This window comes from Lynx rufus, unplaced genomic scaffold (genome assembly GCF_022079265.1).
Source record: "Lynx rufus isolate CCGP_SWC_20201006 ecotype Redwood Valley unplaced genomic scaffold, mLynRuf1.p SCAF_18, whole genome shotgun sequence".
NCBI lineage: Eukaryota > Metazoa > Chordata > Mammalia > Carnivora > Felidae > Lynx > Lynx rufus.
The window spans coordinates 22,192,527-22,218,306 of NW_025814832.1; the positions used below are offsets into that span (position 1 = coordinate 22,192,527).

General features: G+C 42.5%; 2 protein-coding genes across 13 annotated transcripts in view; one reads left to right on the forward strand and one right to left on the reverse strand.

The window, feature by feature from the left end:
• The first annotated feature begins 297 nt into the window (after positions 1–297).
• Positions 298–6,100, forward strand: ANKRD40CL (ANKRD40 C-terminal like). The gene is given in 3 exon segments (XM_047080411.1): positions 298–391; positions 4,750–4,919; positions 5,960–6,100. Coding segments are annotated over 3 exon segments (405 nt in total).
• A 2,946-nt stretch (positions 6,101–9,046) lies between these two features.
• Positions 9,047–25,780, reverse strand: part of LUC7L3 (LUC7 like 3 pre-mRNA splicing factor) — a 30,640-nt gene continuing 13,906 nt past the window's right edge. For 2 of the 12 annotated variants that reach the window (XM_047081030.1, XM_047081036.1), the window contains exons 3-11: positions 25,281–25,320; positions 24,157–24,301; positions 23,718–23,792; positions 22,635–22,739; positions 20,421–20,582; positions 19,746–20,029; positions 18,533–18,693; positions 14,974–15,114; positions 12,968–14,868 (exon numbers count right to left, since the gene is read on the reverse strand). In XM_047081030.1, coding sequence (XP_046936986.1) covers positions 14,678–14,868; positions 14,974–15,114; positions 18,533–18,693; positions 19,746–20,029; positions 20,421–20,582; positions 22,635–22,739; positions 23,718–23,792; positions 24,157–24,301; positions 25,281–25,320 — 1,304 coding nt within the window. In that variant the 3' untranslated portion in view covers positions 12,968–14,677. The other 10 variants (XM_047081033.1, XM_047081032.1, XR_006962317.1 and 7 more) reach the window with 10 other exon arrangements.

A 25,780-nucleotide genomic window follows, 5' to 3' on the forward strand; every position in this document is an offset into this window, starting at 1 on the left:
CGTGAATATGTGAATGAAGGGATCCGTGAATGGGGAGCGTGTGAGTGAATGGACAGAGCTGTGAATGGAAATGGATGGAGGTTCCCCCTCAGTCCAAGCCTTTTTATCTCCAGCCCCTCCTCATCTCTAGGCCCCCCGCCCACTCAGGTGACCGAGGCGAAGAAGGGTTCTTTTTATGGTTGACCACACCCTGGTGGCCAGACTGGCCAAAGTGCATTCTCTTCCCCATTCTCAGGCTGCTTCCTTCTCTGCTGGAGCCCCACCTTCCTCCAGTCCTGGCAGAAAGGGCACCACCGCATGCCGAGGGGAGGCAGCGTTGGGCTGGCGACCCTGCGGCCCGGCGGCCCGGAGCTGGCCCCAGGCCTGTGCCCGGCAGCCCAGGCGACCATCAGTGAGCACTTCCTCGGGTCTCCGTTACCCTCATCTGCCCCTTAAGCAGTTTGACCAAATCGGCAGTTCTCAACTGGGGCCACACATTAAAATCAGCTGGGGACCTCTTAAATATTCCAGGGCCCAGACGGCACCCCAGACCAACGATGTAGGACCCTTCAGAGGGTGGGACCCAGGCACCCACTGTTTTTAAGGCTTCCTGGGTGATGAGAACCTGTGAGCTATGATCTCCTTGGCTTCCTCCGGCCTTCTGATGCCCTGTCCCTGGAGAATTAAATGAAATGTGAGAGTCGTTCCCGGACCTGTGGGCTCCTATCCTCAGCAGCCCTTTGAGGCAGCAGCCCTTTCTGGGACTTGGCCTAGCCCCACCCACCCTTCATCGAACGTCCTGCTCCGGTCCTTGCCTCCTCCAGTTTAATGTTTGAAATCAAGAGATCTGGGATCATGGTCGACGGCAGAGTCTCCCAGCTGTGGGCTGGGGTCTTCCCACTTTCTTGAGTGTCCCATTGGGGTTTGGGCCGTGATTGGTCTCCCTCCCTCACAGGATGGGAGGCGAAATGGGGGAGGGAACAGGGGAGGACGAGAAGCCTGTTCGATCCAAGAACCTAAGTGTTTGGCTTTTCTTACCCCTGATGTAGTAGCTGCTAACCTTTTCCAGAGAGGAAAGGCTAATGCTGCCTGGGTCTGGCTGGGGGCTGGGGACCGAGCCTTCCAGGGGCGCATTCCCTTGGGCGAGCACTATTAGCCTACAGGTGTTACCCGATGGACACAGCCTGAGGGAGGAGGGAGCCTCGAACTTCACTCACATCATTCCGTGCAAGTCTTACGACACCGCTGAGTCTTACTTGGCCCGTCTATAACATGGCAACCCCCTGCCCCATCTCACCAGGCCAGCGACACAACACGCTTGTTGCCCTGCAGACGGACGCACTGGGGCTTTTGGAGGTGCTTATGTGGTTGTGAGCTCGTGCACACATGCCAGAGGGGACACTGATCTGATGAATCGTGGCCAAATGTCCCAATCGTGGGACACGAAGAAGCTGGCAGGTGAGTCTAGAAGACCTGTTTCCCATGGAGTCCTCAGGGATCTGGGAGGGGCCGGTGGCCCTCGCCAGCTCTGCCACTGGTGAAGCCGGGAGCGAAGGAAGCAGACCAAGGGTCCTTGCAGGGGGAGGCAAGCTTCCATAGCTGTGACGAAGGGTAATAGCAGCCAGCAATCGCTGACGCTCACTTCTTCCTTGGTCCTTGCAACTTCTCGAAGGCAGAGATTACGAATCCCACCAGAAAACTAAAGTTCGGAGAGGTGAAGTAACTTGTCTCATGAGCCACTGCTGCTGCGTCAGAGGAAAACTTCAGACCCAAATCTGTGTGCCTTCGAAGGGCATGCTTTCTGACCTCCTCAAGAGACCCGGTCCAGGGTCTCTTAATCGGACAGGCTCACCAGCGCTGAGGGGCTTCCCGAGAGAGGGGCTGGCTCCGCGGCTCAGAGTGCAGGGCAAAGACAAGACTACAGATCCCGCTGTCCTGGGAGAGGTTGGGAGGCCCTGGGCCATGTGGAAAGAATACTTTTTGAGTCCAAAGCAAGTCTGGCTTCTTGGGCCTGTGATCCCAGCAGCCGTGCAGGGCCCCACGCTTGGGATGCAATGCTCTGTGGTCACTGGCTTGACATTTGAAATAATTTTATCTTGCAGCCCGTCTGGTAAGTGAAGTCAGCTGAGACAGTGGAGCATGTGCTGGGGGGTTGGGAGCTCGGAGCCTTGGCTCCCGGGGGTGTGAGGTCCCACTCCTTCCCCCCACCCTCCCACCGCATAACCTCCACCAGAGTCCTGGTTCTGTTGTCATCTTCGGCCCCTGGCAGGGATTCCAGCAAGAGTTGGGAGTTGAGGCAGACAAGGCAGGGGCATGTTCTGAGGGCCACAGGCAGGCAAGAGACGGAACCTCTCGCCCACCCCCATCCAGGTACAGATGCGTGCAGGCGGGGGGGGGGTCGCAATTGCTTGGGGGTCGCCCATCTGGTAGGGGGTGCCGCTTTGGGGAAGCCGTTTTGCGGATCTTCCGTTCGCTCTGGGCTCCGCCGATGGGGCTGGCCCTGTTCACGTCCGGGTCCTGCCATTTCCTCATGGAGCAAACTGAAGCAAGTTACTTCACCCGTTGGCCTCAAATGTCTCGTCTGAAAATGGGAATGATGTCAACACCCCACAGGATTCTTTTGAGGACAGTGAGTCTTGTTTCCTACCCACCCCCCCAACAAAATGCAAATCTGATTAGGACAACCTTGGGCTGAGAACTATCTAATGGCTGGGTGTTGTTCTAGAACAAAAACCAAAATCTTTCACCTAGACCAGTGCTGTCCAGTAAAAATATGATGTAAACCATGCATGTAATTAGAAATTTCCTAGCAGCCACATTTAAAAAAGTAAAGACAGGTGAAATTAATTTTAATATATTTACTTCACTCAGCATATCAAAATTATCATTTCAACGTAGAACCAATATTGAAAAGTAAATATTTCACTTTTCCTGTCTTTGAAGTTGTATTTTAGTTTTTTAATGTTTATGTATTTATTTTTGAGAGAGAGAGAGAGAGAACAGGGGAGGGGCAGAGAGAGGAGACAGAGAATCCCAAGCAGGCTCCAAAGCTGTCAGTGCAGAGCCCAATGCGGGGCTCGAACTCACCAACTGTGATGAGATTGTGACCTGAGCGGAAGCCAAGAGTCAGATGCTTAACTGACTGAGCCACCCAGGCGCCCCTATTTTATGTATTTTTATGAAATAAGCGTATCTCATTTCACAGGACTCACGGCTCCCGAGTTGGACGGCACAGGCTCCCCCAACCCGGCCACTGTCCCCCACGAGCTCTGCCCGGTGGCCATGTTGGATTGCCTGTCTTTCCTCAAAAACGCCACTCCATCCACACAGGTTCCTTCTTGCTGTTCTCAGCCCTGGAAGGCCCTTCTTCCCTCTGGATCTGGTTAAGCCTACTCATCCCTCAGATGTCAGCTCGAAGGCCTTGCCTTCAGGGAGACCTTCCTTGACCCCTTTCCGTGCTTCCGTGCTGTGTACCTGGCCCTCACAACTGACATTTCACCTTTACCTGAGGTCACCTGATTTACCTCTCCCTCTCTCTCTCTCCTGCTCGTCTGTAAACTCTAGGGCAGAGACCACTCCGGGGTTCTGTGGCGGTGGTTCTAATCATCTCCCCAGGGTGGGGCACCGTGCATGGTGCAGACTCTCCACGTGCAGGACGGACACCGTTAAGAATGGGAAAGGCCTTGGCACCTGGAAAGGAACATTCATTCCTTTCCCTTCCCTCTGGTTGAGAAAATGCTCGAGAAAAGGACTCTTCTAGCTGTAGAGCTCTGCTGGAGAACCGGGGACACGAAGCACTCAGTGCCGAAAATATTTAAGTAGGAGCTCGAGTTGAGCACCCAGATTGTCTTTCTTCCCCAGATTACATACCACTTAAAAATAGCGTCTCGGCGCCTCTTCATGATTTGGGCCGTGATTAAGGAAAATTGCTCTTCAATTCTCAACATAATTACTGCCCTTCTCATGACTTGGCTTCTCGGTCAAGGAGGAGGCGGAACTGCGGAGCAGGAGTGGAGAGGGGGCATCATTGTCCCTGTTCAACTGGCGGATCTGGCAGAGCACCAAACACGGAGGTGCTGCTGTTCAACGCTTTCTAGTTCTTTCCCAGGTGAATAGGAACAAGGCTCCAGTCCAGATGCCAACTGACCCAGGTGATGCCACACCTGAGGATGCCTGTCTAGGTGAGGACTCAGCTCCTAGACCATGTTGCAAAGCCAAACTCCATTTGGGTCCTTCCACCTTCGGTCAACTACTCCTTCTTAAGGACAGCGAAGTTTGGAGACTCCAAACCACAGTCTCCAAAAAAGATGGCGGTAGAACTACCTCAAGGCCTGTCACCCTGAAGTCCTGGGGAGGGGGGTACAGTAGGAGTCACACAGGATGATTTGCACCTCGGCACAACGGCTTCTGAAGGATACAGAACCCCAGGGCTAAACATTTCCTTCAAGCTTTCCAAATAACCAGCAAGTTCAAACACCCACCGTGGATTGCTCAAGGGTGACACATTTAAGTATTCGTTGCATATTTTAAATCCTAGCCAGGCTTCAAACTGCAAGCTTGTTGGGGGGTATAATGGGGCATACACCCCAGAGCTTGCCCAGCATCCCAAGAAAAGCCTCAGATAACTTCAAGTTTATATACACCAATAAAAGCTCCGTGTCTATTCATTATTTTCTTGGGATTACCTATGCTATAATCACCGACGATGTCAACTGAAAGGCTTTAAATTAGGTATTGTTTCTTTTACAAATGAATTTGGGGGTGATCTAGAGCTGGTGCTTAAAGTCAGAATTCAGAGGCCCAAAGAAAATGACTTCACTGAAGTTGAACTGAACAGAGGAGAGCTGAGTTCTCAAAATCTACTAAAAGTGAGTTGCTGTGAATGAGGGGTTAAGCCAGAGCAAGTGAAGATCAGGCCACCAAACACGCTGCTCAGAAAGGTGGGGTTTCCAAGGTTGTAAGTGGGCAAAATTAATGTTCTGTGAATCTAATCATTTACCTTTTGCATTCCTAATGTGAAAACAAAAGACACTGGAAATTCTGGCTACAGGATAGCCAAACACAGGAGCTAGGTCATTTTCAATCTGGTGCTTTTTACAGACTTACACCCCTAAATTCATAAACCCTTTAAAAAAAATTTTTTTTAACATTTATTTATTTTTTTGAGACAGAGAGAGACAGAGCATGAACAGGGGAGGGGCAGAGAGAGAGGGAGACACGGCATCTGAAACAGGCTCCAGGCTCTGTCAGCACAGAGCCTGACGCGGGGCTCGAACTCACGGACCGTGAGATCATGACCTGAGCCGAAGTCGGACGCTTAACCGACCGAGCCACCCAGGCGCCCCCCTAAATTCATAAACCCTTTAAAACGGCCTGAATGATAACTTAGTGCCCATATTTAAGACTCAGTTCAAAGCATATGGCCCCTTCTACCTCTGCAAACCTGGCCGGTTAACAGTAAGTGACATGATCCCTGGCAAGGAAAATACTAACTCACCCTTACCTGCTTAGCAACAGTCGGCCTTTGTAATCTCACGACACAAAATAGTTTTGCATTTTTATAGATTTATCAGATTCAAAACACAGGTCTCAATTCTTTATTTCAGAAGAAAAATCTCACTTCTCTGGGCATTATTTTTTTTAAAGCTTTAAAAATACCTCTCACTGGTGTCTCGGCTAACGGTATAAAGAATTGGCAGGAAGATCATATTTTCTGGATTTTTTTTTAATGCCCTGGCCTGAAGTTTTCTCTTCAGCAATATCAATTTGAGACTATAGTCCCCTTAGAAACCTACAACAGAGACCAAAGAAAGGAAAAAAAACCTTCTGAACTGCTGAGTTTACCATGAATAGACTGAGAAACCAATCAGAAACAGCCTGAGTTTAGACAAGAACCCAAGACGCTGGCCATCAAGACTTTTTCATCTTAATAATTTGACATGCTATTTATAAACTGTAAAAATCTCTTTTGCATATTAAGGACAAAGACATTTTAAGACTACAGGACTTCCAGGAAATAAAACTCGTTTCAATGAAAAATGGAAGCTCTGAATTGGTAGCACACGCACCATCCCTGACAGAGAAGCCCTGCTTAACAACAGCCACGCTGCAAACCTATTAGAAAATCCCAGAAATGAACAACTCGAGTCAATGTTTTATAAACAATGCAGTCTGGGGTGCATGTACTGGTTTGCTAACTTCATGTGGGTACTTTGGAAAATCGTTCCCTTGTCTTGAACTTCTCTGGACCGGGATAAAATTTCAAAGTGCTCTGACAAATAGAGCCATTAAAAAATTGTGCAGTATGGTACCTACAAACACAAGTTTATTTTGTAGAGTTGTAGGTCAATCCTGATCAGGCATAGGTATGTACTACTGAGGTTCAGTCAGGACAAACGGCCAGGGTCATGTTCATGTTCATGTGAACTACAAAAGGGTTGGGGGGAGGGTAAGCTGATAGACCTGGAAAAGCCAAGACCCCCTTGGCACACTGGTCCAACCAGTGTTGCTGCTGTTGTTGTTTAATCTTTAAATAATCTCTACACCCAACATGGAGGTTGAACTCCTAACCCCAAAATGAAGAGTCACATGCTCCAGATGGAGCCTGTCCGGCGCCACCGCCCCCCTTGATGCTCCATCTTGAAAAGCATGTCATACCATCATTTCCTACTTACACTTTTAAACTTGCCTATAAAATGGCAGGACTTGAGTAACTACCTCTGGGGCCACTTTTAACATACAACTTGTAGAACGGCCAAGGCACAGCCCACGGCAATGAACTCTTACTAAACAGATGGAAAGAACAAAGTTGGCAGGCACCCTTACCGACAACTAGCTCCAAGATAGGCTGTCATCCCATCCCACGCTGAGCTCCTTCCACCACACTATCTAGAATCCTTCTGGGTCAACCCTCCCAAACTCCTAGTTGAGAACCACCAGTACTTTGGAAGCACTCGGGTGCTGTTTGACCCCATTTACCCACGTTAACACACTGTACATGGTCACTTCTTTTCTCAGCCGTTACTCCTGGGCTACAAAGTCGCCACTAATCCTCATGGAACTGAGCTATACAATACCATAGCTCCTTCTGGGCAAGCACAAGGTCTTGTCTTCCCCAGCACATGAAATTGGCCTCATCTCCCAAATTCTCAATACTTCAGGGCTGATGGAGGGTGGGGGGCACACACTAGACACCCAACTGTCCAAAGAGCAGTCTTATTAAACCACGTGGGTACAGATGTACCATTCCATTCAGAGAAATGAGACGAGTATACGAGGCCTGAATCTGCAATTTGCTTAGTACCCATGGATCTCTTTGGTGGGAGCATCTCAGCTGGGAAGAAGTCACAGGTCTTTTTGAAAGACCACACAGCCCCTAACGTGGGCCAATTCCACGTAGCACTGTTCTAGTGCCACCAGATTCTGGAGGATGACAAGGGGTCCATCCCCAAGTGCCACCTCCCTCAGGTATTCTCAATTTATTTTGAATAATAAGGAAAATCTGTGGGGTGCCTGGGTGGCTCAGTGAGTTAAGTGCCTTTTGATCTCGGCTCAAGGCAATCACCTCCCGGTTTGTGAGGTTTGTGAGATCCGAGCCCTGTGTATCAGGCTCCCCACTGACAGTGCAGAACCTGCTTGGGATTCTCTCCCTCTCTCTGCCCCTTCCCAGCTTGCTCGTGCACGCACGCAAGCTCTCACAAAATAAACTTTAAAAAAATAAGGAAAATTTGGGCAGGAGCTCCAGATTAGGCTGTTAATGGTCCCAAATCACCCTTTGTGGGAAACTGAGACTTTCATTTGTTTTTAGGTGAATATGGTAGAATTCGATTACAAAATGCCAGTCAGGAGGAAAGCTTACACTACATTAACAGCAGAACCTACAGGTTGCCTCATGGTTACAGTAATTCAACAAGGGCAGCAACTGAATTATCACCAGGTTGTTGAGCAAATTCAATATCCATTCCAATCAACAGTTTGCACCAAACAACATTATAAAAACTGACTTCCTGTAACAAACACGAATAGCCTTAAGGATGAAGATTGAGAATAAACATTTGAAGCTTCAAGAGCAATTTTCATTATAATTTATATTCATGCAGAGATTGCAAAAACGAATTTCTGAGGAAGCTACAATTCCGCCAACTTTTACGCCAACTTGATGTCATTTGAAGATTTTTAAGTTGTTGAATCCGATACTAGGATGCTATCTTAAAAAGTTCCAGAACACATGTGGGTTAAAACAAGGCAGAATGATCTAGAATTCTTAGTCGTTCACAACCTACATTCATTTACAATGAGGTGACTGGTAAATCAGCTGTACCTCCCTTCTACCCCTCAGCGCAGAAATCCTTCCTGCACAGCTCACAGGGCCTGACAGCCTCCACCCAGAGAAGGTGGTGTTCCTATTTTGCTCACAGACCTTTCCACGGTGTCAAAACAGCACCCGATGCACTAGGACTCAGGGATGCACAGAAGAAACTCAGGGCTAAGCCCTAAGCTCCCACTAGGGGATTAAAGGCTCACCTGGGGACCATGGTTGGGGGTAAGAAGTCCACTGCTGGCACAGGTGAATTTCATGTACCTGCAGGTACATTCCTACTTTCAACTACTTCCCTTTTGAAGAGCGAACATCTAACATTTCATGGGACTCCTACCAAGAGTAGAACAAGGCCGAAATGGAGTAGCCCCTCTGATTCGACAATCTAGCTTGAAGAGGGGAAGGATGTGCTGACCACAAGCCAGGAGTATGGCTCTTTTCACCCAACAAGTTCCCTTTCTGGAAGGGCATGAATGTGTAAGAAATGCACAGCTACAAAAGTAGCAGCTCCCTGGCTGACACCCAGAAGAAAATTATGGAAAGATAAAAATAAGTGATCGCAGAGAAAACATACACTTAGGCTCTGCTTCTAGCTTTTTAAAGGACTACAATTAAGACCCTAAATTTGGTGCTCAAGAAACCGTACCTTTTACATCTGCCAGTCATTAAACGAGGGTAAACTTCATTACATACAGTGTGCTTTTATTATGTTTTATTAGTCGCTACCTACACCAAGACCTTTTCCCATTCTTTCTTTAAATTTAAATTTTATTAAGAAATATCATACATACAAAAAGCACATAAACATACAGTTTAAAAAAGAAACCACCCACCCAGCTCTCGCAACAGAGCACTGTCAGCAGTTCCTCTGAAGGCTGCTCCTTGCCCTCCGTGGTCTCGTCTCCCTCCATCGTCGCAATAGGTAACAGTGAATTTCATGTTAATCATTTCCTTGCTTTTCTTTCATTTACCACAGATTTAATTTAACCGCTCGGTTTTGACCTTCACAGAAGTGGAACTGTGGCGGATGTAGTCTTCTGTAACTTGTTTTCCAACCACTGAGATTCATCTGTGTTCACACGTGTAGCTGTAGTTCAGCTGGACTTCTGTGTAATCCCACAGAATTGGTAGGAATACGCCACGGTATTTATCCAGTGGACGGAAGGACATATGGGGTCTTCCCAGTTTGTTTTGGTTTTCCTTTTCTTCCTATTACAAACAATGCTGTTATGACATTTTCACATCCATGTCCTGACACACATGTGTAAGAGTTTCTCTAGGGTATGTATCTAGGAGTGGAATAGCCACAAGAGAAGTTAGGGCACGGACCCTTATGCCAAACTATTTCCCAAAGCTGTTAAAACATTCTTAAATCTGTTGACAACTGAGCTACTTGGGATGGCTGAGGGGAAGAAATAGATCAAGGACTCTCAAACTGCATTTTTAAAGTAGGAAATTAAAAAATCTGATACAACAATGAAAAGCACGTTTACGTCTCTGCTTTGGTTTACTTGAAATGTACTTTGAAAAACTACATGTTTAAAACGTAAAAGGGTGGTCTCCTAGATCTCCAATGTTTCTAAATATACGAGTGAAAACAGCAAGATTCAAAACATATGGTGTACTTTCATATATAAAAAAAGGTCTATACATATATGCTTACATCCCCCACCTCCCTCCAGCAAGAGTAACTGTTTAACAGTAGTTCCTGAAAAGGAACAGGAGGACAGGAGAAGGGGAGAGAGATCACCTAACACTTCTAATGTTGTTTTTTGAACCATGTACAAGCATTACAATTGTAATACAAAATTTTTAAAAAGTAGTCACCTGGGGTTCTTTCATAAACAACTAAAAAATCAGTCTGAACTCAAACCCGAAAATCGGCCCTAAACAAAGTTCCATCCTACAGAAAATACACAATTCTCAAGTGTTTTCCTTTTGTTTCATGCACTTTAGAATAATGTTTAAAAATATTCACACAGCCCATCTAAAATGCATTTTTAGAAGCATGGAACGGACACAAGCTCAAAAAACTCCCACCCTAAGTTGTTCCATTGCAACATCTCTAGAAACTTTAATCAGAAGGTGGCTGACAACCTGTATGTATGAGGTGTCCTCTGTGACGCTAACTATATATGGAAAAAGTAGACAGACTGCCTGCAGGTGTGACGGTATAAGGAGAGGAGATAAACACTGAAGCCGAAATAGGACTAGTTTATTACAACCTCAAGAAGGCAAGAAATAGGTTTTAATCCAAAATGAAAAATACAGCTGACCCTTGAACAACACGAATTTGAACTGCATGGGTCCACTTACACAGGGATTTTTTTTACAGCATGGTAAATGCATGGTCTCCTATGATTTTCTCAACACTGTTCCTTGAGCTTACTTTATTGTAAGCACACAATATATAATACGCATACAAAACGTGTGTTCATCAACTATGTTGGAGGTAAGGCTCTGGTCAACAGGCTTTTGGCAGTTCTGGGGGAGTCAAGTATGTATGTGGATTTGACCACACAGGAGGTGGGGGTGGGGGTGGTTGGCATGCCTGATCTCCCCACATTGTTCCAGGGTCAACTGTAAACATCTTGTGATCTATCTGAAGAAAAAATGTAACAAAAAGGGAGGTGATGCACAGTCTTTCTACATCGAACAGCAGACTCATTACATGGTCCCTTCGAGACACACAGCGGAAAGTAAGCTACCAGACCAGTTCTACAGTTGAGGACTCCGACCAATTAAAAGTTCATCCAGTTTATTTTCATTAATGAACTTGTTTCTTAACTTTTAGAAATACATGCTGAACTATTTACAGATTAAATGGTGTGTCTGACACTTGCCTGAAAGTAATAGGAGGCAGGGGATACATACACACATGCACGAACATATAAAATTAAGACTGGCCACTGAGTCTTACTAGTGGAGTTTTAATAAAGGCTGATTGTACTGTTCTACTTTTATGTAGGTCTTAAGTTTTCCAAAATGAAAAGTTAAAAAACCCTGATTGCTCTCATCCAAGTCCAATCTTATCAAGTAATCTTCTGAGTAGTAAAATCTGGCTCCCCTTAAAGGCTCTTCACAGAGAAGATACACACTGACCAACTGACAACTGTTTAGCCCTAAAGGCAGAAACGTGTATTTCTTACAGTAAATTAAATTAGCACACAGCCTCTATATTTGATTATGAATTTAAGCAAGAATAGTTTCCTCTTGAGCCTGATAAATTTGGGTGTTGAGGGCAACCCAACTTCTAAATCTCCAACTAAAACCAGACCTTAGTCATGGACACCTTAAGGGGCCAGGCCTCTCCCTCAAAGCCTACGTAACTCCCATCGTGATCAACACATCTAAGTGTCCATGGAATCATGAAGATGATGAAGACTTTTCATGAACTCATTTACTGTATGTACCTCATTAAAGTAATTTAGCTATGGATTCTAGAAGAGGCAAGAACAAGTCTGGCATTTTAAATCCCTTAATAATTTTAGCAGCTTAATACTTTAGTAAACTGTTTTCGGTTTTTCGGGATGGTTTTTCCAGAGACGGAGCAACAGAATATGATGAACTAGCACTCCAAAGTCCTTCGCTCTCACGACCGCAACCTTGTCCAACTCCACCAACAGTGCCTGGGAGGGGCTGACTTTGTATCAGACGGCTTCACATCTTATCTTAATCCTGACAAAGTCAGAGATATCCAACCCATTCCCCTGCTGCTGTACCTCCAAAATCAGCTAGTGAGCCAGGAGTGCTCTGTGCCCCTGGCATGATCTCACACAAAGCACCTCTGAAGTGGTAGCTTCATCATTTCCCAAAGCTTGGTGGAGGGTATTTTAGGAAACTCTGTGATACTTCACTAAGCCTATCAGAACGAATACAGTGGCAGAACAGTGAAGCACCAGACCAAAAGGCGGAGGCTAGGTTCCATGAGCTAGCTCTCCGCCAACATGGAGCCACGCGACTTTGCATACGTCATCTAACCCAGTTACCCGGTTTCTCTACCTTATAAACTGACAATATTTGAAAATTATAAATCACAAAAAAACTGCTATGATATACGTAGCCGGTAATACTTTTACACAGTTGACAAAGCTGGCTATAGATAGTAACATGCTGCCGAATCAGCTGGGGTGGGGGGACCACCTGCTTAAGCCTCGGTTTTTAAGAATAAATCCTTATTATGTGTACTACACACCCCATACACAGAACTGAATACATCTGTAATCTGACAAGACCAGGTTAAAAGAAATCTTGACACAGGATTTAAAACAAAGACCAAAAGCTAGTTAAAAGTTCTTGAATAGTCTTCTACATCATTATTTCATAGCTAGAGGAAGATAGTGTTCATCAGAAGGCTATTTTGAATTTTCTACTACTAAAGGAATCTCTCAGGGATGTAAAAATATATTCTAGTTCACTGTACATCTTTGCTATTAAAAGCAAAATTCAAATTTATTCATAACCACCCAAAATTGAAGCACCATTATTTAAAACATTTAAACTGCAGAAATTCTATAAAAATTAGTCTTTAACAGAACAATCAGATAAAACTGTACACCAACACTTCTAGTAACAGTGCACCTCATATTTAAAACAGGGGACTAGTTCAGAGTCAATAGCTTTATTAGAAAAGATTAATACTAAAACTTTTCAATGACAGAGACAATCAAATTTGTAACAGAAAGTCAGAGATACTTTATTTTCACTTCTAAATCCAAAGGCTAGATAGAGCAGAGTTGTAAAAATGGAATCCCACTTAATCTGATTCACACAAATACTAACGTTTAATCCTGTTTTCAAAGTCCAAGAATGAAAACTTGCAATTAAACACTGAGCAAGCCACATGTTTAGGTAATATTTCTTAAAAAGTCTTAAAGAAAACAATATGATACAGGACCTAAGTTTTCAGTGGCATATATATGCTATTAACACGTGTTCTGAAATCTGGTAGGTCACGTCAGTCCTGAATTAATTTTTAATAAAAAAACAAAACAAAACAGAACAACTAACTGAGCTTTCTACTTTTCTATGCCACTATAGTTTTCTTTCACCTCATTTTAATGTCGATCTTCATGTTATGCCGTTTTCAGGTTTCTTCCAGAAATCTTCGAACAGTTGTCCTACAATGCAAAAGTTGGGGAAAAAGGATAATTAGACAACATGTAAAAGGCAAATTTTTATGACTAAGTGTTGGCCCAGTCACTAACTGCTACTTAACATATGGACACGGAACGTCTGTATTCTTTGTAAGTTATCAAGGCATCAGCGTGGTCTTAAAGCCCTGTGCCCGCGTGTGCTGGCCTATGCGTGAATGGCTCACACACGTAACACTACACTGCTGTCCTAGAAGAAGAAAGCCATTGACAAACCAACTACTTGGTACTCCCTTTCCGTAGAAATCTTTTATCCCAAGCCACTAGCCCAAAGAATGAATAGTTTATAGGTTTTCAGAACTCATAAAACCTAACTTTTAATAGTTCTTTAAAAACCCAAATTCATTCTACATGATTCATCAACTCTTTGTATTTCACAGATTGAAGGTGTCTGCCTCTGCCATCCACTGCTGCTTGAAACGTCTCAGCCAGTGACTATTCCTAGGGATCTATGGCTGCCTGCAGATTCTCCTACACCGTAGGAAATATTAAACACATACCTCTTAAAGACTTGAGAATTGCATTGAGTGTAACAAGGCGAATAATGTGAAGTGTTTATTGTATTTAAAATTCTTTAAAGATATCTAATTCTGGGCACCACTGCATCCCTACATACAGTTGAAAAAAAATTCCATTCTGTTAACATTTGATTTATAAGTTTTCACGCAATACACAAAAAACCCCTCTGTGCGTCTTGTAAAGAACAAAAAAGATACACAACAGTTAAGCGTAAAGATCACAGGCAATAGCATTCAAACATGGATGTGGGTAGAGAAAGGAGTACCTGGCATGAGTACCTGCTTAGTTTGACTGAATCCTTGATTTTTAATTTGGCTTTTCATGGGCCGCTCACAACACCAACGCTGTGTGAGGTATGGTAGTCAGCTGCAATAATTCATAAACCCTACACTTCCATCAATCCAATGCTACTGGCTCTCGAGTTACAGAACAAACTGCATTAGAATGCAAGGCAATAAAGCAAAAAACTAGAAACATCCTTGACAAAGAAATACTAGCAGTTTAATTAAAACAAAGTAGTCCAACATGTGCCTCAGAAATATTTAAGTTGTTAAAGCATATGTCTCTGCCAATGTACCAACACAAGATGGACTTAATACCAAAAAGAAAAAAAAACAGTTCAACCTTTTTATTAAAAAAAAGAAAAAAAAAAGAAATGACAGCAAAATCCCTAAAAAAAAGGATAATTAACTTTTCAATGGCGACTACATTACAAACGTGGGCAGTAATTTCCAAAGAGGCACACTAATGGGGGCACGAGTCTGCTACAAAATAGCTGAGACAAAACAATGTACCTCAAAATGTTTTGCAGGACTACACTGTCTTTTCCTTCAGAAGATGCTTTTGTATGTCTTCTTACTCGGCTTAGCTCCGTCTTCGTCTGTGCATACTTACGCTGCACTGCCAAACAGTAACAAAAAGCCCTAATCAAAGTGAGAAACAATACACTTACCTCTGTCTGATCTGAGGTCTTATCAGATCAGTTTTAATTGGACTGAGTGTCACCTTCAGATTTAATGTCTTCACTGGTCCCATTGACCTCATTCTTAGTATCACTTTCCTTTGATTCAGTGTTTGTGTCTTCACTCTGTTTTTCTCGACTACTGGACTTCACACTACTTTTTTTATCATCAGATCCCCTCTTTTCTGCCATAAAAGAAGACATTGATCGTGGATTTTAAAGTAAAATACAATACACACATAACATTTTGAAAAGCGAAACAATTGAGAGATGAAAAGACAATTATTTCCCACAGACTGCAAGTAACACAGTTTGGCGAATCTATCAAAGGGATAAAAATCGGGGAGCACCATACGGGGAATTAAGAGAGAGCAAAAGGTAAAAGAGTATGCAAATTCTCTCAAACTGGTGAGAATCTACTAAGTACGGGCAACTCCAAATCACTGCAGGATCTAAGATGTAAGTAAATTTCATCTGGGGAGAGGAACATCAAAAAGCAATGGGAAGGGTATGAACGGTAGCACACAAGAACTGTGTTCACACAAAGTGAGTTACTAAGGTAAAAAGTAAAAACAGTTAATTTAATAGGCCTGTTTCTCCAACTGTAGATTTGGTAATGCAACAGACTACTTACATATGTATCAATCTGAACACCTAAGAGGAACAAGCCCAATGAAAGAAAGTGGACCTTAGATCTCAATCCAAGCACTGAACTTTGCTAAGAAAGTGCTTTGCTAAGAAAAGTAATGTAGATGCCACCTCAGAGTTGTTTTTCCAAAAGGAGAAATTAAAATTCAACTCAGCTGCGAATGAAGAACGAAAAAAGTAAATCTCAACTTTTTCTCCTGTTTTCCTCGTAATGGTGAAACCTCAGACTAGGGGCAGAAAGTGGGATGTGGAGCAAGAATATTCCAGCTTTTTTAGTTCCAAGTATTGCCTAACAAAAGATTTCTACAGAAAATGCTAACACAAACTACAAGCCTCCTGGAAAAACTGTTTTTCCCCTTAAAACTAAGTTAAGAACAACTGGTCTAGCAGAATAGTCCATAAGACAGAAAGATGTTTTAAGAGAAGCACAACCCTTTACAGATTCTGGACAAAGTTGTTAAGACACAACAGCAAGTAACTAGGAGAGGGATGGTAATGCAAACAAAATATGGTGGTGGCAGGGGGCGCTCATTCAAAGAATGGAAGAACTGAAGATCTTATGTGAAGGAGCGGATTCAGTCCATAAGACTTGCAAAATGCACACGAAGCAATGTCCAAGTAGCTGACGGCAGGACTTGCTCCATGTCTGTCCGTCGACTCAGGAGAACTGAGCCAGTACAGTGTGCTCTAACTGACCTTGTGGGCAAGTCCTCCCTTTGTGCCTTATGGGCTTCTCCGGTGCACGGGTAGCTTCAATGAGGAAGAGTCGTCTTGTTGCCCCGTAGAGGACTAGTAGTCAGTCCAATAATCTTATCTTCTGCCCTATGTAGATATGGTAGATCTTAATAGTCCTAAGGACATCCACAAAGTGTGGTGGATTTCAGGGCTATGGATTAAAGAAGGAAACTCTCTGACAAAGAGAGAACCTTAAATTGGTTGGTGTTAAGAAATATAGGTCTGTGTAAGAAACCACTTTTCACTGTGGCGTTCAAGTACTTCCAATCACAGCACCTGGAGTAGTGGCCTCCCGCTTACTCATGTGCCATTATCAAGTGCTGTTCCTGCTCAGAGTTCAGGCCTTCGGTCATCTGTATACCTAGGCGTGCCTCAATGGCTACATGGCATTTTCAAAAGCCAGTAAATCATATCACTTTTAAAAGAGATCCCCAAGTTCAAGACAAATCTGTAATGCACTCCCAATCTTTCAAGGTGGACCTGATGCAGAACTTTCTCCAAATCAAGTCTTCCCTCCTTCCTCCGTGAAAATCTGTCCATAATCCAAACAATGTAGCTTATTCTACTTAAGCAAAGGTTTTTATTAAATTCTATGATGTCACCATTATAATTAAGATTCTATTACAGCTATGCAATTCAGGACATCTTTTTGCTCCATCCAGAAATTATACAAACACGTCTGTTTGAAGGCAAGCCAGTTGCATCTATTGCTCATTTCTGATCCCGGACAGTTCTGAAGGCTAGCTATTGTCCCTGGGCATCAATCCAACTATTTTAAGCGACACAAAGGGAATATAGCAAAGAGCTTTGGCTCTCAAAGAGAAGTGATTAATTTGATCTCTGACGCCCATTATCTGGCTCTGGAGACTGGACCCCTCACCCAAAAAACACATTTACAAAGTCTTGCAAAAAAGGCTGGGTGAAACTTTCTAAACTAATGTAAAATCAGTTGATAACCCTTTGTAGCAACTGCCTATTGAATCACAGAAGTAATTTCTGGACTTAAATGACAAATAATAAAGCTCGTGACAGCAAGTTTAAAAAACTGTCGTTTGCTATTTAACATCTGCTCCAGGTGGTAGAAAAAATAACATATGTAAATATTTTTAAGAGAAAAGGGATACTTATTTCAGGAAAAATGAAAGCGTAAGACCAAAAATATATGTCCACTGTTTGTGTGCTGGCACTTCTCTAACTCAGTTTAACAAAAACCTGAGTCTGGCCCAGAAAACAAAAAAAACCCAACACAACAAAAAAAAACACACACAAAACAAAAACCATAGAATAGTTCCATAAAAGAAAGTAAGAAACGAGTATCACACAAAAGTCCAGTTTAACAAACTCAAACACAGCAGCACGTATGTCGGGTGATCTAACACGGACACCAACAGGCAGGACAGGATGGAACAAGCAGAGCCAAGAAAATTAGAAACAGGCCCTTGCTCTCATTCCTAAAAACCATGCAAAGCGGAACAGCCCATTCAAGACAAAATGAAAGATGCTCAAAAGATCTAAAGAAAGTACAGAAGGGAGACCCTGATTTCCAAAGAATGATCTTTCAGTTAAGACTAAGCTAAACAATGAGAAAATCCATGTGAAAACATGCCAAAGACAAAATGAGAAAGTCCATTAACAGAGCAGTGACAGTGCATTCCAGCCACCAGAATGCCACAGAAAACCAAAGGGAAAGGTAGAAAGGAAAGAGCGTGTTGTCTCAATAGAAAACACAGTGAAGACGTATGTAAGATACTCAACTTCTGCAAACTTAGAAGTTAATTACGGAGGTAAATGAAGGCTGCACATGAGGACCAATGCAAAATAGCACACTTACTCTGCAAGACATATTATGGAACACGCAGCAAATAAAAAAAATGTTGCCAATAACCAAGCTAATAAATTCTACAGCCTTATAATCCTGAAGAGTAATGCGATACTTGGAAGAATTGAGACGTAAACCTCAGGTTAACAACTGAAGGATGTGGTTTTGGCATGTTCTAAGAAAACACCAGGTCAACTGTCACTGTCACAAGTCAGAGCAGGAGGGGAAAATAATGCCTGCCTCCTACTGAATGGTGTTGGTTCTAAGTAAAAAAGAAGATAGCTTGAAATGGAACTCTGCCTATCTCCAAAGAAATGTGAGTGCAGAGAAAGGAGTGTTAAAATAATCTAATTAATGAATTAAATCTTTAATTAATGAATTAAATTCTCACATAAACTAACCTTTCTCCTTGGATTTTCTATCTTGTTCTCTGTCCCGACTTTTGCTCCTGTGCTTATAGGACTTTCGATCCCGGCTTTTTGATCTTCTTCGATCCCGACTACGAGATCTATGTTTTCTTTCTGATCGATCATGGCTTCTGCTTCTTCGTCGATCTCTGCTTCTTCACAATTTGAAATAAAAGGAAAGCAACTTCAGCTGACATGACAATGAGAAAAACCTTGCAAAAATTATGTACTATTTAATAATTAACAAGATTAAGCAAAACTTAGCTTTAAAAGGCAAATGAATAGAATCCACTACTAAAACATATGTACAGTAGAAATCTTAAGAAGTTACTGAAAATCTAACTTCAACTTTTCAAATAGTGCTAAGATAGTTATCATGGTCTTTAAGACTCCTCTTCAATCGTTAACTCCAAAACAATAAAACCGATTTCATTTGTTGTGTTTTTAAAGAATCAGTTACATAATACTTTATTTCTTTTTAACTTTTTATGTTATTTTATTTTATTTTTGAGAGAGAAAGACAGAGTGTGAGTGGTTGAGGGGCAGAGAAAGAGGGAGACACAGAATCTGAAGTAGGCTCCAGGCTCTGAGCTGTCAGCACAGAGCCCAATACAGGGCTCAAACTCATGAGCCGTGCCATCATGACCTGAGCCAAAGTCAGATGCTTAACCAACTGAGCCACCCACCGGCCCCTAATTTTTGTTTTAGAGGGAGAGAGAATCCCAAACAGGCTCCACAATGTCAGTGCAAAGCCCGACGTGGAGCTTAAACTTACAAACTGTAAGATCATGCTGTGAACTGAAATCAAGAGTTGGGCACTTAACTGACTAAACCGCCCAGGCACCCCAGTTAGGTAACACTTTAGTTCTTGTATTAAGCGTGGTGTCCTCCAAAGTAAATGTACATAATTTTACCCAAAATAACTTATAATTTAAATGTCTTCTTAGAATCAATGAGAAGAGAAACAAAGAGACCATCCAGCTGCACGGACTTCCTAGTAAGAGCACATCAAACCTCCTTAGACAGGGGAAATAGCAAAGAAGTTGCCTTGAAGATGGAGTGGCTAACTGACTCCACTCTCATAATCTATTCTAGTCTTTGACAATACTTGAGAGCTTCCCAAGGACCAAGGAAATAACATTAGTAATCACTACTGTTTATTGCACACTCGCTCTATGCTGGGCACAGTCTTGTGTGCTCTATGTACCTGCTTCGCCTTCTTTCTCTACTTCGTGATCTTTTGTGGTCCCGAGACCTGCTGCATCTTCGGTCTGAGGTTCGGCTTGAATGCCGACTTCTTGAACGACTTCGTTTTCTTCTTTCTCTGTCTCTAGCCCTTTCTTTCTCTCTTTCTTCCTCTTCTCTCCGTCTTTTCCTTTCTCTTTCCTCTCTTTCTCTTTCCCGTTCTTTTTCTCTTTCTTCCCGTTCTTGCTTCTCCTTTTTTAAACGCTCATCACGATCAGGTTCTTCAGTTCTTTTTCTTAACTTTTCCTAAAAGAAATCAAGTTCAATTTTTATAAACACCCTTAAAGACTCTGTCAAACAAGGGCTGATGTGTAAAGCATGTGTAAATCAACTTATGGAATCTGATATCCTAAAAGAAAATGTAGAAATTCCGACACCATGTTTGTATGCAAGATAATGTTACTTGACAAAGTCCTCAGGGATAGGCTTTCTCCCAAATTCCTGGCACGAAAGAGTGAAGGAATTAAAATGCTTTGATAGTATTCATTAATAGCAAAATTTTATAGGGATTATTACGGTTTCAAATAATACACATCAACAAAATATCCACAAGAGGCTTATGTCTCTATGTGATCAATTTTTAGCCAGACTGAAGTACAGTACTAGCTGTGGTTAAAGTGCATGCTTGAAAGCTTACTTTTAATTCTTCAACAGTAGCTTTAATTTTGGCATATCCCATGTGCTGCTTTCCCATCAAATGGTCATCTACCCGGGACTGGGCATCTCCGACTATCAAAAAGGCTCCACACACTTCACAAACTTCCATTTGTTTTTCTTGGGCAGCAAAACTTTCAATCGTCTGAAATGACAAATCAGTTATTATAAAGAGTATCTGAGTGAGAACAAATCCAAAATATATACTGAAAATTTAGAACAGAGTTCTAATTTTGTGCATTTCTCCAAAGCCATTAATACTGAGTACCAACTGGCCAACTTTTAGAGCAGGGAACAAGGCAACAGCAACCAACTTTCCATTATCATTAAGAAGTGTGGAGACCCCGTCCCTCAACAGTAACTAGTCAATTACCCACACCACCTTGAAAATGGTTAACTACCTCTCAGAAAGCTACCTATTTTAGTCTGAATTCCTTTCTTAGGTTCAACAGGCTAAAGGTGTGGCCTCCATATTAAAAGTATTTTTAAAGGGGGCTCCTGGGTAGCTCCGTCAGTTAAGCATCTGACTTTGGCTCAGGTTATGATCTCATGGTTCCTAAGTTTGAGCTCCGTCATCAGGTGAGCAGGAGCCCCACTTCTCTCTCTCTGCCCCTCCCTCACTTGCACCCTCTCTAAATAAATAAATAAATAAATAAATAAACTAAAAAAAGTATTTTGGTTGGGGGGGGCGGTTTCCTGAGCTCAGCAGGTTAAGCATCCAACCCTTGATTTCGGCTCAGGTCATGATCTTACGGTTCCATGGGATCAAGCCCCACATCAATGGGGCTTGGGATTCCCTCCCTCCCTCCCCCGCTCCCAATCTCTCTCTCAAAATGAACAAACATTTAAAAAATACGGGGGCGCCTGGGTGGCGCAGTCGGTTAAGCGTCCGACTTCAGCCAGGTCACGATCTCGCGGTCTGTGAGCTCGAGCCCCGCGTCAGGCTCTGGGCTGATGGCTCGGAGCCTGGAGCCTGTTTCTGATTCTGTGTCTCCCTCTCTCTCTGCCCCTCCCCCGTTCATGCTCTGTCTCTCTCTGTCCCAAAAATAAATAAACGTTGAAAAAAAAAAAAAAATTTAAAAAATACAAATAAGGGCGCCTGGGTGGCTCAGTCGGTTAAGATTCTGAATTAGCTCAGGTCCTTATCTCGCGGCCCTGTGCTAACAGCTCGGAGCCTGGAGCCTACTTCAGATTCTGTGTCTCCCTCTCTCTCTGCCCCTCCCCCACTCATGCTGGCTTTCTCAAAAATGAATGATGTTAAAAAAAATTTTAATGAAATATATATGTGTATTTTTTCAAGAGGCACCTAATCGGCTCAGCAGCAGAGCATGCGACCCTTGACCTTGGGGCCATGAGTTCAAGCCCATGCTAGGCACAGAGCTATGTAAAAAAAAATTTTCCAAAATGCTTAGGGAACTGAACTCACTGAGCATAATCTGTACATATCCTATTCAATATATGGGAACCAATGACCAATTATTTTCTACCATCGACACCCAAAACAGGTATATCACATTCTCTAATATAAAAAAGTAGAAGATACTCTGAGTACACTAATTTTGAGCTAAGGTAAATATATATGGAGTAATTAGGGATGCCTGGGTGGCTTAGTCAGTTAAGTGCCAACTTCAGCTCAGGTCATGATCTTGCAGTTCGTGGGTTCATGCCCCAGGTCGGGCTCCGTGCTGACAGCTGAGAGCTTGGAGCCTGCTTCAGACTCTGTGCCTCCCTCTCTCTCTCTGCCCCTCCCCAACTCCTGCTCTCTCTCAAAATTAAATAAGAACATATACACATACACACACACACACACACACACACACACACACACACACACAGTAATTTATCGGAACAAGAAAGCAAAACCCAGGCCCAAATGAGTAGTCCTAAGGCATGGGCTGGCATGCCAGTACCTAGAGGCTTGTTTTTGTAAATAAAAGTTTTACTGGAACATAGCCACGTCAATTTGTTTATACACTGTCCAAAGTCGCTTTCATAAAATAAAAGCCGAGCTTGGTAGCTGCCAGGGATCATCTGGCCTGCAAACCTGAAGTATTTACTGTGTGGCCTTTTAAGATACAGTTTGCAAACTCCTGATTTAGGACATTAGAAAATTGTCTACAAAGATTCTCAAGTAGCAACAGGACGTAGTAATTCACAGTGAAGAGCCTGGATAAATCAAAATGAGGTTGCTACTCACCGAGGTCGTGGATCTAAGCAACTCTCTCTCTTCTTTTAACTGTTCAACTAATTTCATCATTCCCTGGGCTTCTTCTACTTTTCCTTCAGATCCTAATTCTTCAATCTAAGAGGGATTTAAAAAAAAAAAATGCAGTCAAGACTCCTTTCTAACCAAACTACCTAAGTATTTTTCTGTTCTTTCCCAAGTTTCATTAGCATTTAGTGGTTGTTTTGGGTCTTTTGTCTAATTTTGTTTATTGAAGCCTCTCTGGGTTAAATTTACCCTTTTGATTTTTTACAGCATTAGTAAAGTGTATTTGACATGCAATAAACTGCATATTTTTAAGGTGTACAATCTGGTAAGTTTTGACAACCATGAAACTAACACCATCATCTACATAATGAACACATCCATCACCCTAAATTTGCTTTGTAGCACCTCCTCCCCAGGCAGCCACTGATCTGTTTTCTGTCACTACAGACTAGTTTGCCATTTTTTAGGATTTTATGTAAATGGAATTATGTACTTCTTATTCCTTTTTTTGGCCTGGCTTCTTTCACTCAGCCTAATTATCTTAAGATCCACCCACTGTTACATTCATTTTTATTACCGAGCCATATTCCACTGCATGGATGCATCACAGCATTTATCCATTTGTCTACTGATAGACATTTGAGCAGTTTCCAGTTTAAGGGTTTTTGCCAATTACAAACAAAGCTGCTATTATACAACCCTGTGTAAACACATGCTTTCATTTCTCTTGGGTCAATATCTAGGACTGGAATGACTCATGACGCGTCTTAACTTTTTAAGAAACCTCCTCTTTCCAAAGTGGCTATACCATTTTTAGCTCCCACCAGCAGTGTATGATAGTTCCAGTTTGCCCACATCTTCATTAACACTTGGTATGGCCAGTCGTCTTAGCTTTAGCCATTCTAACAGAAGAATGAACAGTAAGTGTCTCATTGTGGTTTTAATTTGTATTTATCTAATGACTAATGACTTCGAGCATCTTTACATGTATGTATTTGCCATCCCTTTATCTTCTTTGGTTAAGGACTATTCCAAGGATTTTCTGTTATTCACATATACAATTCTTACCTGCTGCAGGAGTACATCAATTTTATCTGTTAGAACCTGAATTTTTTCTTCATTTTTGCCTGTTGGACCAGCTGCCTATTGAAAAGAAAATAAATGTATTATCAGTAAGTAAAACACAGGAATATTCAAGCTCTCACATACCATACATAACACTTGCATTCATCTGTTAAAATACTGAATCACAAGGATAACTCAATTACCTTCAAATAGTCAATTACATATTTTATCAGTTACTAATAATTAAAAGAAAAATCTTAACGATTAGCAAAATCAGTACTACTAATAAAGAATGAAAAAAATGAATGCCTTTTAAGTTTACGTCATTCTAAAAGAACACAAATTAATGAACCTGAACACAAGTTTCAATACTACAGAGGCCTCTGGGTCTCCAGAGAAAAGGGACATGTTACAAAGACTAACAAATTAATTTCATACTCACCCCAGAAGACTGCTGGTTTTGAGATAATGCCAAACGAGCATGGCCTCGTCTAATTCTACGTTCTACTTCTGCAAGTAAGCTCTGCAGGTATCGCAAAAAATCTCTCTCATAGCCAACTTTCATAAAACGAGAACTCTTCTCATACCTGATAAGAATAAACAAGCGTTACTTTCTTTCCACATCTTTATCCATTAAAACTCACATATTCTCTTAACTATTTTTGTTAATGTTTATTTTTGAAGAGACAGAGCATGAGTGGGGAGGGGCAGAGAGAGACAGAGACAGAGAGAGAGAGAGAGAGAGAGAGAGAGAGAGAGAGAGAGAGACACACACACACACACACAGACTCTGAAGCAGACTCCAGGCTCTGAGCTGCCAGCACAGAGCCCGCAGCAGGGGTCGAACTCACGAGCCATGAGATCATGACACCCAACCAACTGAGCCACCCAAGCACCCCTTAACTAATCTTATACACTGCTGTATTTACTCTGAAGGGTAAATCAAGTGTTTAAGAAAATTTCTAGTCCCTCAGCTTGGTAAAAGGAAAGTAGTACTTAGCATTTTGTCTGGTTAAGAGCACAGATAAGGCAAATCTAGGTGCTTCGCCAGCTCTACCACAATACTGGACCTGTGACCCTCGCCCCAGGATAAGTCTCATTTATAAAATCAGGGATTTTAAGGGGCGCCTGGGTGGCTCAGTAGTTTAAGCGTCCCACTCTTGATTTCAGCTCAGGTCATGATTCCAGGATCATGAGACAGAACCCTGCCCTGGGCTCTGTGCTGAGCATGGAGCCTGCTTGGGATTCTCTCCCTCTTTCTCTGCCCCTCCCCACCTCATGTGCACACACAACTTCTCTCTCTCTCTCTCTCAGAATAAATATTAAAAAAAAAATCAGGGCTCTTAAAAAAAAAGATCAGGGTTTATTAGTATTTAAGCATATAGTATGCACTCATGTGGTGGCTAACAGTATCATTTTTGAAGCTATGACTTTCTACCATCCCACCTATTGAATAGAACCCCAACAAGACATTCATTTTATACTACTTGCAATTATTTCTTTAATCCTCGTCCCCTTTAAACCAAATAACTGACCAAGGGGAAAGGACCTCAAAAGACAACTTACTGTTTCCGAAGATTTTCATCATGAATTTTCTCACATGGACCTGAAAAAAAAAATGAGAAATGTAATGTATAAATTATTGGGGATGTTAACCTTTCCTCTTGCCAAAACAAAAGAAATTTCTTTAAAATAAGATCCATTTGATCACTGAGTAGTCTGTACACACCTAAATTGGGCCTAATGAATCACAAAGCAATGTGCCCAAAGTAAACACATAAAAATTGTTCCCATTAATCTTCAAGATCAGTATAACGGAGAGCAACTATACAGTAAGAAGAAAGAAGAGGGAATGCATGGAAAGAGAAATCATTCCTACTGCCACCCAAGAAAAAAACTGTAATGAGGGCCAACCTGCTGATCTTTTACTGATTTGGGGCATCTGCAAACAAAGCCAAAGAGTACAAGAATACTGACCTAGTCCCACCCCCACCTACCTCCAGAAGGCAACAGATTTTAACCACGTCACCTATGCCTTCCGGAATTTATTTCCATATTTCTAAACA